This window comes from Strigops habroptila, chromosome 1 (genome assembly GCF_004027225.2).
Source record: "Strigops habroptila isolate Jane chromosome 1, bStrHab1.2.pri, whole genome shotgun sequence".
Classification (NCBI taxonomy): Eukaryota; Metazoa; Chordata; class Aves; order Psittaciformes; family Psittacidae; genus Strigops; species Strigops habroptila.
The window spans coordinates 35,590,067-35,605,521 of NC_044277.2; the positions used below are offsets into that span (position 1 = coordinate 35,590,067).

At 37.5% G+C, this 15,455-nt stretch overlaps 1 protein-coding gene across 4 annotated transcripts in view; it reads left to right on the forward strand.

Moving 5' to 3' along the window:
• Window positions 1-13,912, forward strand: part of PDE7A (phosphodiesterase 7A) — a 77,350-nt gene extending 63,438 nt beyond the window's left edge. For all 4 annotated transcript variants that reach the window (XM_030495745.1, XM_030495735.1, XM_030495736.1 and 1 more), the window contains 8 exons: window positions 2,059-2,154; window positions 5,220-5,320; window positions 7,184-7,315; window positions 7,598-7,689; window positions 8,358-8,502; window positions 9,359-9,455; window positions 10,466-10,546; window positions 11,677-13,912. In XM_030495745.1, coding sequence (XP_030351605.1) covers window positions 2,059-2,154; window positions 5,220-5,320; window positions 7,184-7,315; window positions 7,598-7,689; window positions 8,358-8,502; window positions 9,359-9,455; window positions 10,466-10,546; window positions 11,677-11,888 — 956 coding nt within the window. In that variant the 3' untranslated portion in view covers window positions 11,889-13,912. The remainder of the gene's footprint in view (window positions 1-2,058; window positions 2,155-5,219; window positions 5,321-7,183; window positions 7,316-7,597; window positions 7,690-8,357; window positions 8,503-9,358; window positions 9,456-10,465; window positions 10,547-11,676) is intronic.
• Window positions 13,913-15,455: the final 1,543 nt, after the last annotated feature.

Below are 15,455 nucleotides of genomic sequence, written 5' to 3' on the forward strand. Positions count from 1 at the left end.
CTGTTCTCTGATAGTAATTTGATATAAAGTAACAAATAGTCTTGCTTAGTCTTTTTTTTTTTTAATTATGGATTGCTGGTAATTTATATGGTTGTGTTCAAAAGGTTATTTATATTGAGCAAGTATTCTGATAGATTTAATGTTAGAATAGTTTTATTACTTTTTAGTGCAATAAGAATGCATGTTGGTTTGAATGCATTGTAATTATGATGTATAATAGAATACCTAGAGAATAAGGAATTGAGGAAACAAGTTGCTGTACTCATAGCTTGCACAAAATACAAAATGGAAGAGAATATCATGGTTAGTTTTGTGCACCTGTTACAAATAGTGATAGGAATTTACAGAAGTTGTTAAAAAAATCAAATAAAGTATTAAGTTATGGCCAGTTAGAAAAGAGATCTGTAAATATGCTGGAAAGGAAGAGGGGGGACTACTGCATTATGTAGGGTGTAGTTTTGTATTTTAATCACAGCAATGGAAGCTGAATTTTGAACAGAATGGAAGGAGATGAGTGAGTCCACATCATGGCGACATCTGTGCCAGTGTGGAAAGAGAATGGAGGGTAGCTCGTGGAGGTTTTACATCAGTCAAATGGAGTTAGTAGCAGAGATGCATTTAGGGTGTTTAAAGTTGGCAGAAAGAGAAGTGAAGTTCAGAAAGGAAAATGTGGTGCCAAAAGATAATTCTCTCCTGTTTTGTTGAAGGGATGCTTGGCTTAAGCTAATGTAAAAGTAATATCCTTGCAGCTTGATTTAAATGGATAAGAAAATTCATAAAAATAATGAAAACAATGAGGATTTTTTTTTTTAAATAGAATGTTTATAGAGGTAATAAACTTTAGACTAGATAACTGAACGAGAAAAAGCTGTTTGCAAGTTAACTTGTTTGTAAGCATCGCTTATTTTGAATTACTTTATCAGATGGGAGTAATCTGAAACCATCCTTCTTACAGGAGGCCGTCTCTACTTTTTAAATCTGCTTTTTTCAAATACATTTTAGATACTACTAGTACAGCTTCTGTAGTGGAAGCCTTCCTATACCATCCATTTTGCATCCTAATTCAGTCATTTTAGGAGGACATTTTGAACAGGCAGTCTTGTTCTTGAAAGTTTATAAGAGGAGAATGCTGTATATAAAACTGCTTGATGAGCTGCCCAGGATGAGCCTGTAAGAAACAAATTACTCAGTAAAGGCCGTTTGAAGCATTGCAGATCTTATTCTGAGGAAGTGGCACGCACATACAAGTATATTAAGCTTAGTAATAAGTGAGATTTAGCAGATTTTTTTGTCCTTGTGTACCTCAGTTTCTGTCTGTGCTAGGTTCTTTAATTCCTGCTAAATGAAGGTTGTCCATGTACCAGAACTGAGTTATCTGCCACTACGTATTGTTTGCAGAGTAAATAATGGGCAAGTTATTTCAAGTAAACATTTGCAGGCTATTTGCAGGTCTCTTACAGTTTTACTTGTTTTACCACTGCAAGTGATTACAATATTATAGCTATGAGTAGGCAAAGTATATGGAAAGCTTGTAATAGTGTACATTCCCTACAGATACTTAAAACTTTTTTTTTGAGTTCTTGGTGAAATAAGCAACAGTTTAGATGGTGATGAAAATGAGAGATAGCATATGTATAATGTACCCTAATCGATGGTGTTGGTTAGCTTTTTTTTTTTCATCTGATTATTTTTGCATTCAGTTTTAAGCTCTATGTCTGTGATATGTTGCATCATGATATTTATAAAGTTAAATACCATTTTAACAGGTTTGCATATTGAAACCTGTTTCTTTTTTCATATTCAGTAACATTTTCCTCCTATCAGTTGACAGTGGACAATTGGTGAATGCGTTATAATTATGCATAAACACTGGTAATCGCTAGAGGAGATAGCTAATGGAATCTTATGCAGTAAGATTTATATATTTATCATAAATTGGTGTAGAGAAATTTGCTTGTATAATTTTTGTGACCAACTTGTTTGAAATAATACATTTCTTATGAAAGAGTCATTGATTTCATGGCTTCCAATGAATTAGTATTTTCATCTTGTTTTTAGGAAACAGTCTAGTCAGCTTAACCTTTCATCTGTTTAATCTTCATGGACTAATTGAACACTTCCAGTTAGATACGATGAAACTTCGTAGATTTTTGGGTAAATACAGCTTTTTATTATGATGAATATTGCTGTTTATCCGCATTTTTATACCTTAACTGAAGTGCTGGTTACAGTTTGGCAATAAGGTTTGAAGAGTACTGGTGCAGTCCCGGTTGTGCGGTGATTTAAATTACATTGATTGAGACAATCTCTAAAAGTTTCTGGGAGTATAGAAATCTCCATGTTAAATCCAAGCAAGTATTAACAAGTTTAGTAGTTTTGCAGCAGATGCTGTATTGTATTAAATCTAAAAAAACCAGGAATATACGTGACATTGTGTGACACTTTTTTGGGGGAAGGCTAGACAGCTCCTTTCTTTGTTTTAAGTTCTGCTTTAATCTTAATTTCCAAAGTTCATTATATAGTTTCCTGACTGTATTGAACATGCCAGCTTGGCCATATTTAGTGGTGCCAATTTGATACTATCTTGTTTGCTCAAACTCTCCTACAGATTAGCACTGTAGTGTGGGCATACTTTTTTCATAGAGTGCAAGACAATTTTATTCGAATGTTGGGGCCCGTGGCACTGGAGTGCTTCAATGGAAGGAATTGTAAATGTGGTACAGAATATTTGAACCAAGTGGTACTTCCACTTTGCAGCTGAAAAAGCTGTCTTTCTGCATCCCTGTCCCATAAATGCAGATGCTAGTGTGAGACTTCAGTTCTTTTGTGACAGTACCTTTTATTTTGTGAAGTAGGATGCCTTTTATTTTTTTAACTGAACAGAAGAAAAGTTTCTGGTCCCTTTTAGCAGGCTTTCACAATTTCATAGAAAACAATTTTGGTAGTTACAAAGCTTGTCATTTAACAAGGGAGAAATCACATTTGGAATACTTTTTTCCTCTTTCAAAGAAGGGAATGTTTTGTTTTCATCATTTAGTTCTTTCAGCTGTAAAAAATTTAAGTTGTCTTGCATTTCATGTTGTTTTAAAGTGGATTCAGTTCCTTTGAGTTTCAAAAAGGTAGATCAGCTGACCTTGAGGACTGATATATTGGATGTGAAGAAAATGATGATAGAAATCTGGTCTGAGGCTACTTAAGTTGTAACTGAGTGTGTTTTGTCTTTCTCATCGTGCTTATTTCCTGGTTAGTTGAGATTTAGCAAATTACAGCACTTGAAAGACAGGTTAGGAATGACTGAATCAGTTAACTGGTTTTCAAAAGATAATGATAGTCTTAACTACATATGACTACCCGAAGCCGTAAGTCACTAAAGTGAGATTAGACCTGGAAGGAGGCAAAATTTTATTCTAGCATTGAGATTCACGACCTTTTTGTTTTCGTAAATGCCTTTTACTTAATAGCACTAAGAAAAAACATTTCTTGACTCTGTCCTAGCCCATATGTCCAATCAAGGAATCTTTCTTCTATATACAGCTCCTTAGCATGGACCCAATTCTTTTATTTTGCTAATTCTTATACCCTAGTCCACAGTAATCTGAAGATCAAATTCCAGAAGACTAGGACAGTTCAAGTGGTCCGTACAAAATTCTCTTTATTTGAGAACTTACTGGAATCTTTTTAAGGAGAGAAATCTGATTTTAGTCCTCAGTAGGATCTCAGCATTTTATTTTTGTGTATATATTTATATGTATATGTACACACATATATCTCGTATATATGTATGTGTCTATATATAAAAAAAAGTTTGCTTGTTTATATACATACACAGTCTCTGTGATCTCCAAAGGTTACTTGGAGATCTGTCACCTCCTACCGTGTGTTTTCAAGTTCTTATTCCAGACCCAAACAGGGGGAAAGAATATGTGAAATACCTGGAAGCATAAAATTCTTGTGCCATTCTAGTTCTGGCAAAGTGTGATCAAAATACTGTCCTAGGTCTCCTTTATTAAAGTAAATATTTTGGGCAGCTGCACCAGCCTGTGAAGCCACAAAAAATTGAGGAGTAAGCCAAGGACATCCTCCTTCATGCACTGGATTTGAGGAATAGATGAAAGGGAGTTCTACTGCAGGTTAATAGAGCCTGAAGATGCTTATTTTTGTTGTTTTCCATATGAGATGTCAGCTATGTGTTGAGTACTATTGACATTACACAATGGTTACAGTATTTTGACTTCTCATGAACCACAGCTCTTCACAAATTCCGTGGCAGTAACACTCCAACATTACAGTCACGATTACGTGAAAGGTACTGGCTTGTAAACTGGGTAGGGAAAGAGGTTGTGGGCATCTTTGTTTGAATGGGACTGACAGCTTGTAGTCAGCTGGGAAAATGTTCTTTTGAGGTTTGCTTAAAAGTGCTAATGTGTCATATCAGGCAAAACTTTAGAATATAGTTTGATTGCTGTGCCTCAGATCTCCTCCCCCTCTATACTTTTTAACATTATACTTCTGTCACTCTATGTACTCAAGTTAATGGTGATGTCCTTTGAAGTATTCTACCTATGATGTTTAAAGACAGCCAGTAAGATGGAGGAAAGCCAGGAAGAAGTTAAATAGGGAATCTTGAATCTAGGAGTGGTTAGTCAGACCATCATCTAAATGATACTCTTTTCCAAATTGCATAGAGGCTTAATTTTGCCTGAGTACAAGTATGAGAAGATGCCTAAACTATGTAGAAGTGGCTTACCATGACCACTCTCCTGAAAGGGAAAGAAATGCACTTCATATTACAGGAAAGCAGTGCCCAGTTTCTCTGATCCTGTCTGTTTTCAAAGCATGATGCTTTGGTATATAGTGTCATCTCCATCTTGTATTTCAGGTTGCCTCAACGTTCAGGCAGGCTAGATTATCAAAGGGAGCTTTTCCTGGGAAGTTCTCAAAGTAAAAGTATCTCAGATTATATATTGATTTCAAGTTGTTTAATTTTTGCTCTGAGATGACTTTACATGTAGTTGATTTCCTTTAGGAAATACTGTTTCTTCACATAAAAATCTTTTATACCCATGTTGTGGTTCAACTGACGATTTATTGACTTAGACACTTTTATGTATACGTAACTTGCAATATTGCATATTTCTGTATCTAACCAGGACATATAAAATGGTACATGAAAAAATTGCTATTTTATTTAAATTTGGATATTTGTTATTTTCCTGCAGTGATGGTTCAAGAAGATTATCACAGTCAAAACCCTTACCATAATGCAGTTCATGCTGCTGATGTGACTCAGGCCATGCACTGTTACTTAAAAGAGCCCAAGGTAAGGGAGCATTCTCGCTTTGACATCACATGGACATGCAGAAATACATGTCTTTATGTGTGTGTGTGCGTGTAAATGGATTGTGTGCACATATGCACATGTATATGCATATATATGTGCATATACACATTTTTTATTATATGTACACATATAGGCATATACACACATTTTTTATTAAAAGCAACTAAACATAAAAACCCAACAAAACAACCTTTTGAACACAAAAAGGCAGGGAATTACTCTCTGTGTTGCTGGGGCTGTGGGTTCACACTTAGTAGTATGCTTTTCTTTTTTCCTCTCTTGTGAGCTGGCGTCATCTTTTGTGTTACTTTGTGCTGAACCAGAATAGGGAATTAAGATTGCAGTACTCTGCTCCAAGACATTTACATAGAATTGCAGTCTGAGTCAGAGCTGGCAATAATAAACCTGTGTATTTGTCATTTGGGGTAGGGGTTTTTTGGTTAGTGGTTGGGTTTTTTTTTTTTTTTCCTCCAGAAACCACCGTTTCCCTTGCTTTGCTCTCTTTGATGTTCATGAATAGTATGCTTCTGGTAGAGGCGCCTTATTGCAAGACATCAGGAGTTCTTGGCCTTTCTTTCTAGTACAGGGGCAGTGTGACAGACCTTAAGGAGTTGAGTGTTTGTTTCTTACTATGTGGACTGCTGGCAGTCTGCTGTAAGTGATGTCAGACAATTTCAGAGCTAAACCCTGTCCTGTATGAAATTGAAAACTGTAGTGCTCTTTAGCCAGGTGAGACAAGTTCTCTACCTTGATGCAGCTGATCACCAATCCGGGATTCTCTTGAATAGCCTAGCTCTTCATTCTGCTTCTGAGGTGATCCATGGATGTTTTAAGAGGCTCTTTGCCCACTCCTCCAACTCAATTTCTCAGTGCTGCTCTCAGCTTAATTGTTGGTGCAGCTGATACACGATGAGCTTTTTTTATGGTATGCAGTTTGGAAGCTCTGAGCATTTTTTATTTAATACTCGTGATGGAAGTTTTGTAATTCTTCAGATGTAAGTATAGACTTTGCATTTTTAGTAACATACAACTACTGGTTCTGTTGCACCAAAGTATATTATAAGCACGTGAGGCATGATAGATGGTGAATGCAACAAGGAGTATAAACTTCTGTCTTCACAGGGTGTTTGTTGCATGTCACTTTTGTGCAGGCAAAACTGTCCTCTCTGGTTTAATTACTCAATTAAACTCACAAGCCTCCCAACCAGAAGTAGTAACAGCTGTGAGCAGTGAAAATAAGTCCTTGCAGTTTCATGCTGAGTTAATTGACATGCACATACTTCTTGAAAATACTTTTTTTTGGCAGATTTTCCTTTCTGTTCTTTGCCTGATAGACTTTGAAGTAGAATTTTATGTAAGAGTAGAAATCCATTCTGAACAATTCTAAAGTCTTCCAGAGCATTAGTTTCTTTAAAGATGAAAGTTTTTTCTAGTTTTTAAAATACAGTCTGTATTTAAAGCAGAATTGACACATACGGACAGACTTGCTAAATGAGATGGAGAGCTAATTTTAAGAATCTGCTGCTTTTACAGGATCTGGTTAGGAATAGTCCTTCATTAGCAGCCAGAAAGCAGAATTTTCTGCGCCAGCATTTTTAAAGACTGAATCTTCCTATTCAGAAAGAGAAATGCTTAAACCGTTGTTGAAATTTTGTAGCTTGGGGGGGGAAATAACTGTGAAAAGTCAGTGGAATTAGTTTTATGTTATTAAAATTCTCTGAGTTTCTATTGGCTGTTACTTACCAAAAAAGGAAGCAAAAATGCAACATCCATGCATTTTTTTTTTTCCACGGGCATACTTGCATTGCTAACAGAATTACATTTGTCATTATTATCTTACAGCTTTCCAAATCTTTAACTCCATGGGATGTCCTGCTCAGTTTAATAGCAGCTGCCACACATGATTTGGATCACCCAGGCGTTAACCAACCTTTCCTAATTAAAACAAACCATTACTTAGCAACTTTATATAAGGTAAGGACCAAATCCGTTGCTTTGTTAAAGCCGGGTTTGGAGAATTCCTGCGGAGTACAGTTTAGCTAGTGGTAGGTTTTAATCCAGGCATTCTTTCCATGTCATTGGGATAAAAAAACCAATGTGCAAGCTAACAAAGTGTTACAGATTTGTGAGATATTTGTGAAAGAAAGAAAAACACCACCCCCAAACCCCAATGAAACTGTCTGGTACTGCTCTTAAGTCTATAGCTCTTAAGAAAAAGTCATTGATTAATACCTGTAATATCCTTTTCATTTGCAGAATACCTCAGTATTAGAGAACCATCACTGGAGATCAGCAGTGGGGTTGCTGAGAGAGTCTGGTTTATTTGCACACATGTCATTAGAAAACAGGTATGTTTAAACAAAGTAGTACAGATTAATTTAAGATGTAAGTAAGATGTCACTTAAGTAAGACAGCCTTGCAAAACAAGCTAAGTTACTGTGGTTCTGAATACAAAATGTAGATTATGATCTATTTTAAGAATTCGTGGATACCACGCTGTTGGGTACCATGGGATACCATGCTGTTGGAGTAGAGCAGTTCGTGGTGCAATGTGATCTTTGGAAAATAACATTTACTGTAAGCACACTGAAGATTTGTATTCATATAGTCGAGCACCTGTTCAGATTAAACTTGGCAGCCTTTTCTCATTCTGCCACCACAACGTTAGTTTAAAATAGACCCTCTTCACCTAGTTGAAGAAGAAATAAGCTTTAAACAATTGGCTTGTGCGTTTTTAAGGCAAAAAAAGGAGGGGGGGAGAGGGGGCTAAAAACTGCTTTAGTCTTTCTGAATGCTGCTACTGAAACATCCTGCTATTTCTATGGATGTTGTAGGAATTTTTCAGAGAGGGACAACAACTACAAAGAGTTCAGTGAAAAGGCTGATTATAGTACAAATACAAATGTGCGTATTTGTATAACAACAAATAAAGAATGTGATAAAAAGACATGTAAAACTAGTGATGGCTGTTCTTAATTGTTATGCTTTTTTAAATGTTTCGTATCACTAATTGCAGGCAGCTGATGGAAAGTCAGATAGGTGATCTCATTCTTGCTACAGACATCAGTCAGCAAAATGAGTATCTGTCCATGTTCCGATCCCATCTGGATAGAGGAGACCTATGTTTAGAGAATCCGAACCATCGTCACTTCATTTTACAGGTGATCTTTTTGGTAATATTTTTGAAACCAGCATTTTAGTGTCAAAAATCATTTAATTAAAATGTTAAGTATTGCTTCTGCCAGGCTGTCTCCTCCTCTCAAAATGAAGTAGAAATACCTTTTAGTCATTTTGTTGCATTACAGAAAGGTTGTTCCCTCCCCTTCAATCTTCCCCACTCCCAGCAATTCTCCCAAGTGATGTTGTGTGTTGGTAAGTCTGGTAACTTTGAGCTGCAAAAGCAAGGAGAGCTGTTTCCAAGACAAGAGTTAGTTGTTCTGAGGACTCCAGTGCAGTCTCAGAACTGTGAAATGCTTTGTCAGAACATATTTCAGGAAAGGAAGGCATTACTGTTGTGAATCAGTTTCAACTGTGCTAGAGAGAGGTTTAGCAGACTTTAAAAGCAAAAGCCTTGCAAGTCTTTTTAGGTTTATAGAAATGTTTAGTATTAGGTTCATATCATGGGCTATAAAAGAAAGTGGACAAACAGATGAGTTCTGTCCTGTGCAAACCATTACTAAAAACGTGAACTTTGGAGCCAGAAATAGAAAATACAGTTTGCTTACTTTGTCTCTCTGAATTTCTTGTCTCCTGTACTAGTGAGTATACTAAATATAGTGCCCCCAAAATACTTTGACTTGTCTGAATTTCCATATTACTCAGAGACGATCATGAGATCTGATAGTTCCCTGAGCGTTTTTTAAACATGATTACAGAACATAACTTTGCAGAGAAGCACAAATGGTAGGTAGGTTTGTTATTCACAAAACTTAAAATAATCTGCTGTCAGGACATAAATAATTACAGATGCTTCTGTTGGAGGGAATGGTGATCTAATGCTGTATGTTAACATACTAGATGGCTTTGAAGTGTGCTGATATTTGTAATCCATGTCGGACGTGGGAGCTGAGTAAGCAGTGGAGTGAAAAAGTGACAGAGGAGTTCTTCCACCAAGGCAAGTAAGAGTAGAAGTATCTCTTGGTACATAATGTATTTATACTCTGGAGAGACCAACTGTGAGTCATAGCTGCTTGCAAATAAAAGGATTTATATTTAGGACTAGTAGAGATTTACAGTGTGGGATTTTTCTTTTATTTCATGGGTTGTACGTCTTGCAAAAGGTCAGTGTTACTAAAACCCAACAAAGAGTCTGCTTGGAATCTGAACCTAGAATGGGTGATGCAATAGGTCCCTCAGCCTGAAAGGTGCTTCAGGGGAATAATTACGCTCACTTCACATTTACCCAGTAGTTTCAGTAATTTACAAAGTTATATTCATCATGTGTCTTCAATATTTAAACTTGAGCCGTGAGGCCTGTTGGTAAGCAGAGAGCTATAGAGGAGATGTTTAGTTACTGTGCAGTTAAGGCTACTTCCTTATGTAAGCAGTTAATAAAGCTTTTAATTGACAAATGGAGTGAACTTTCTCCATGATTATTAATTTTTTAAATAATACAGCGTGCTTCTCCCTTCTTAAGGCTAGTTTAGCTGACTTGAGACCTGCTAATTTGTGCATAGATGCGTCAAATGGGGAACAGACTGCATTTTTTGGTGCTAATCATGTGAAGCTTATTCTTAGATAAAGGTGATGGGGAAGCAGAACAACAAATTGGCTTTAGTAAGACGTTTCTGAGGACTAAGCTGTTCCATATTGCTAAGGGAAGATTTTAATTTGTCATTTCTTTGACAGTCTAGGAGGTTTTGGAAGGAAGTTTGTTAACCCTTCAGGAAACCTGTGATTTGATGGGGTTTTTTTTTTTGATGACAAATACAAAATACTGTTAGCCTGATTGACAGTCCTACTTGTTTTTTTGGGGAGATGAGTGAGAGAAATAAATACATTCAACCAGCTGCAAGATACCATCCCTGTTAACCAACTTGCAGAACTCATCTCTGTGAGTGTTTGGCTCTGTTTGGGTCTGGATGTGATGACTTAATGGTTTGTATTATACTTCTGTTTGCTTAGGAGATATTGAAAAAAAGTATCACTTGGGTGTGAGTCCACTTTGTGACCGACAGACGGAAACTATCGCCAACATCCAGATTGGTAACTGCAGTTTGATGTGTTTTGGTAGATTTCTTTCAGAATGCAATTTGAATAAAGTACCTCTTAGATACATTCCCTAAAAGCTGTACCTCCTCGTGGGTCTGTGGCAGCAGTTGTTACAAAGAGCAGGTTTTTTCTAGTTTGCTATGTAACGTTTCTCCCTTGAATTGAGTGTGTATGAAAGGGGCTGCACTGCCGGGCCTGGAGCCTGAGCTTGATTTGGATATAAAATAGTAAAATGACTTCTTATCGTTATTTTTAATAAAGTTGTTTATGTGGATTGAATAAGACTCACTTAAAAACATAAAGAATAAATTTAGCCACAAACATGGTGCAAATTAGTGCTCTAAATTAGAGGCAAAACTTGACCTGTTCAATCAGCTGCACTGTTTTAATTTAAGGGTGTTAGGAAATTGGACATTTCTGTAGTTGACAGGTTCAATGTTGGGTTGTCTTACCATTGAATTTTTGGTTCACGGAAATAGACACTATAAATACATACAGAAATGTGTCTATAAATGTTTGTGTGTTAATGTGTTGTGGCCTTTTTGTTTAAAAAATTTTTATGATTTGTATTTTTAAGTCAGCCTAATACTGTGAAAAGAATTTTTTTTCCCATCTGATATAGCTCAGACTGACTGTGGGGCAATTTGTTATAACATCTTTCTTCTAGAAATTTAGGTTTTCTAAATTAGTGTGACTTAGTTGCTGATGTTGAGGTTCTCCCCCCTCAATATTCTCCAGTATTTTTCTTTATTTGGTCATTGTTGTGAGAGAAAGGAGGCTGATTTGTAATCCATTGTGGTTCTGGACAACCTGATCTAGGTCAAGATGTCCCTGCTCACTGCAGGGGGGTTGGACTAAATGACCTTTGAAGGTCCCTTCCAACCCAAACTATTCTATGATAATACGATAATATGACTGACTAGTAAAAACTTACACCTTCTGAGAGATTATTTTGTAAAGATAACTTTTAAATGCATGGTGGAGAAGAGTGGTCTGACACACTGTGAATTATTTGCTACTAAATATTATTTAAAATATTAGGTTTGAGTATTTTAGTTTCTCTTTTTCTCCGTTTTGTTTGTTTGTTTTGTTTTTCACCTGGCTCTGTTTGCTTGTTTTCAAAGGGTTTATGACCTACTTGGTGGAACCACTGTTTGGGGAATGGGCCCGCTTTTCCAACACGAGGCTGTCGCAGACGATGCTTGGCCACCTGGGACTGAACAAGGCTAGCTGGAAGGGGGTGCAGAGGGAACAGACTGGCAGCGGTGACGATGTTGACCCCACTTTTGAGGAAATGGACTCAGACATGTTACCTCAGGAACCTCGACTGTCCTGACCTCAATCTTCATGACAAAACTGCCTCTTTCTTCTCTTAGTATCTGCGCGGTTGGATTAAAGGAGATACTTGCCAGCCCAAGGCTTTGGTAAGATGATAAACCGATGCCAGCATTATTTATTTCCAAGTTTTCCTTTGACACAGACCATTTGAATCAGAATTTTTTTAACCTGCAAGATCTGAACACAGAGCAATATGCATACGCCTCAGTTGGTTTTCGTTCGGAACCTTGAATATGCAAAGCACAGCAGTGACTGAGCCTCGGAGAAACAGTACGAAAACTTCGTTGTGCCACATGGCTTTGGGGTTGTTTGTTTCTTTTTTGTGATACTTGGAATACGCTCTTCAAATCTAAGACTTGAGACGGATTGTTCCACTTTCTTGGAATTTAGCAAGACTTGGGTAAATGTGTTCAAAGCATACCTTCCACTCAGTCCCTGTTTTAATACGGAAATGTGAAGTGCCCATCCTCTGCTGCCTCTGGCAAGACTTGATGTTTACAAATGTACTCTGAAACTATCGGTTCTAGACTTAACCTTTGCGTATGGCTGTGAAGGAACCACTTGACTTGGGGGTTTGGGTTTTTTTTTTTGCTTTTTTAAAGGAAAAAGATCAAAGTGGAGACTGCAGCTCTTGTTTCTTTGGATGCAGAAAAGCCTCCCATTTGCCATGATTTTGTTTGTGCACTGGGAACTGAGCATTCATCATAGAGCACAGCCAAGCTTTCCTCCAGTGCTATATGGGAATGCAAGTTTTTTTAACGGCGGAAAACACTTCTGAATCTGGGAAGGGAAGGGAAGGGATGGGAAGGGGGGGTGGAGGGTGGGAGGGGAAGCGTCCGAACTGCATTGCGATTCTGCAGTGGGAACATCGCATGTTGTTTTCACTCATGTACACTTGAACTGCACATGCAAGAAAAAAGGTGGAATGTCTAAAACACCATAACCAGCTCAGGGTATTTGCCAATCTGAAATAAAAGTGGGATGGGAAGCGTGTCCTTCAGAACAAGGGTACAAATGCCCCTTTCGCTGCAGCGTGTGTGTATGTGTGCGTGTGTGTGAGTATGTTTGGGACGGGGGAGGGCGGGAGGGGTCCGGGAAGGGTTTGAACGGCAGCATTCTTATTTTGTTCTTTATTTTGTCTTTCCTTTTTTTCCTCTTTCTTTTCTTTCTTAATTTATTCTTTTAGAATGTGACAATTTCATGAACAGCCACATTGGGGAGGAAACTGTAACAAATTGCTACAGATGCCTTAAACTATGCACAAAGCTAAGTGACCAAATTTGTTTTTGATTTGAAAAATAATAATAATGATAATGAAAAAAAAAAAAGTGCATTGTTTACGTATTCCTCCCTCTACTGAAACATTACCCACGATAATGGGGTCTCGATGGGAAAAGGAGAAAATGTTTTTTAGGGCAAAATTAAAGGACTAATTTTAAACTTAAAACATTCCATTTTTGTAATTTGTTTTACATTGGTTTAAGTACCGTAAGCACAACTGTAATCTAGTTTGAGAAACTGGTGCTTTCTTTTAGTTCATTTGTATTTCCCTGTTATTATTGTAAAAGACTGTTTATTATTAATTCTGTTTACAGTTTGTTGCAACAGCCATTTTTGGGAGCGAGCTTCAGCGTAAAGCCATTTGTAAAGGCTTTGCCATATTCATTTTAATATGTGCCTGTTGCTGTTAACTTTTAATTAATAAAAAAAACCCTCTTTTCACATCATGCTCCTGTACATTTGAGTTACGACCGTCCAGCGTTATGGAGAGGTAGCTAAGGTTGCAGTCAGCTTCCACTGTAAAACTAAGCCAACTTCTGGATCTGAAAATACTAGTCCTCGTATGCCAGAATTGATTGCCTCTTGGAGCTTGGCCTTTTACTGTTTGAAAAGCAAATCCTGACTTACCTGATTGTTTCCCTTCTAAAATGAAGTTGTTTTATTATTCTTTCATGTTCCCTGGAGTAGTATCATTAATCTCAAAGTGGCCATGTTTAAAGAAATAAATTTGTAATGAAACCATTTGTGTGAACCTGCGTGAACTTCCTTCCTTTGCTGCCAGTGCAAGTTCTTGCTGTTGTCTGACTTTAGCAGAGAAGGATGAAGTGGGATTTATTTAGCTTTGGTTATAACCTGCAGTAACAGAAAAGCTGTATTTTAACAGGTTCTCTTTGAAAGGGGGACATGTGCCAGTGGTGCTTGGAGCTGTCAGAATGAAGAGGTAACAGCTCTGCATGCAGAGTAACTTACTATGGGGAGACTGCAGCTTCCTTACAGCCTGTACGGATTTGTAGGGTTAAGTGTGGAAAAGTACTGGTTCCTCTTTGATGTTTTTGAATAAAACCTGTGCCAAGCTGGCAGCTGTTTTGAAAACCACCACTGAAAAAGGGATCTGACCATGTCTTCTGTGACTCACATTGTGACTTGGTTTAAAGACAGGGCCTCAACAGCAAGTTAAGTTTTGCAACTTGATACAGGCGACTTCTAAACTTACTTAATTTTCATTATAAACTAATGTGTTTCATCAAAACACACTAGTTTATAAATAAGTATATAGCAATATTTCAGTATGATGTTTATAAATAACCTGTGGTTCTTCAATGTTGTGCAATATTGCCATCACGTGCTCTGATAGGAACCAGTACAGCTCATCAAGGTGCTGGAGTAAAACTTGAGTAGTTTTGCTTTAAGACACCTTTCCTGAAAAGGGGCTTCTGCCTTTTCCTACCAGGTTGGATTTAGAAGGACTGGTTTTAATCCCATCAATCACTGTACGTTCAGGCTTCTGACATTTGACTGAATTGTGTGAAAGATTTCAGGTAGAAAAATACAAATTAAAGTACAGCAGTCTAAAATGAATTATTTGATGGCACCTTTGTGAGTTCATTTTCTTGTGCAGATGACATTTTTTACCATAGTTTTACATCACAGATAAGACTTGTAGCATGGTTTTGTATTTCTGGGGTGCTGCGTACCTGCACCTCGCATCAGCGCTTCAGGACACTGCTTAATGTGGGGTTTCTTATGTTTTAACCTCATTTCATAGGTCGAGTGCTACCCTGAATTTTACAAGTCGATGAGGTACTTGGACTGAGTTAGTTCATCTGAGCGGCAGCATTTACAGAAATGTATGTTGAAATGCTTCCAGCAGAGATTTTGTCTCTGAAAGAAGGAAACCTCTGTAGAGTTTTCTGGGCTGGCTGCTTGGAAGCTGTGGCCTTTTGGCAGGGGAGTGGTTGTGCCACATCACAGGGTGCTTGTACCAGGGGAGGGAGAGACCATTACACGAGTGCCTTCCTCTCGTGTTTGTGGTGAGGCATGAGCTTAGCATGTGTTCCTGATCTCTTTTTAATCTGAATGTAACTGAATTCACAGCACTGTACTGTTCTACAGCTAACTGCTGTTACTCCTGCTGCATGGCAAGGGAAGGAGTCCAGTCCTGAAGGAGATGGAATTTGTCACTACATTGATTTACAGTCACTATACCAGAAGGTAAACTGTACTTTATTGCAGATGCTCTCTGGCTGCTATTGTTTGCAGAGTACCACAACTCTCATACACAATG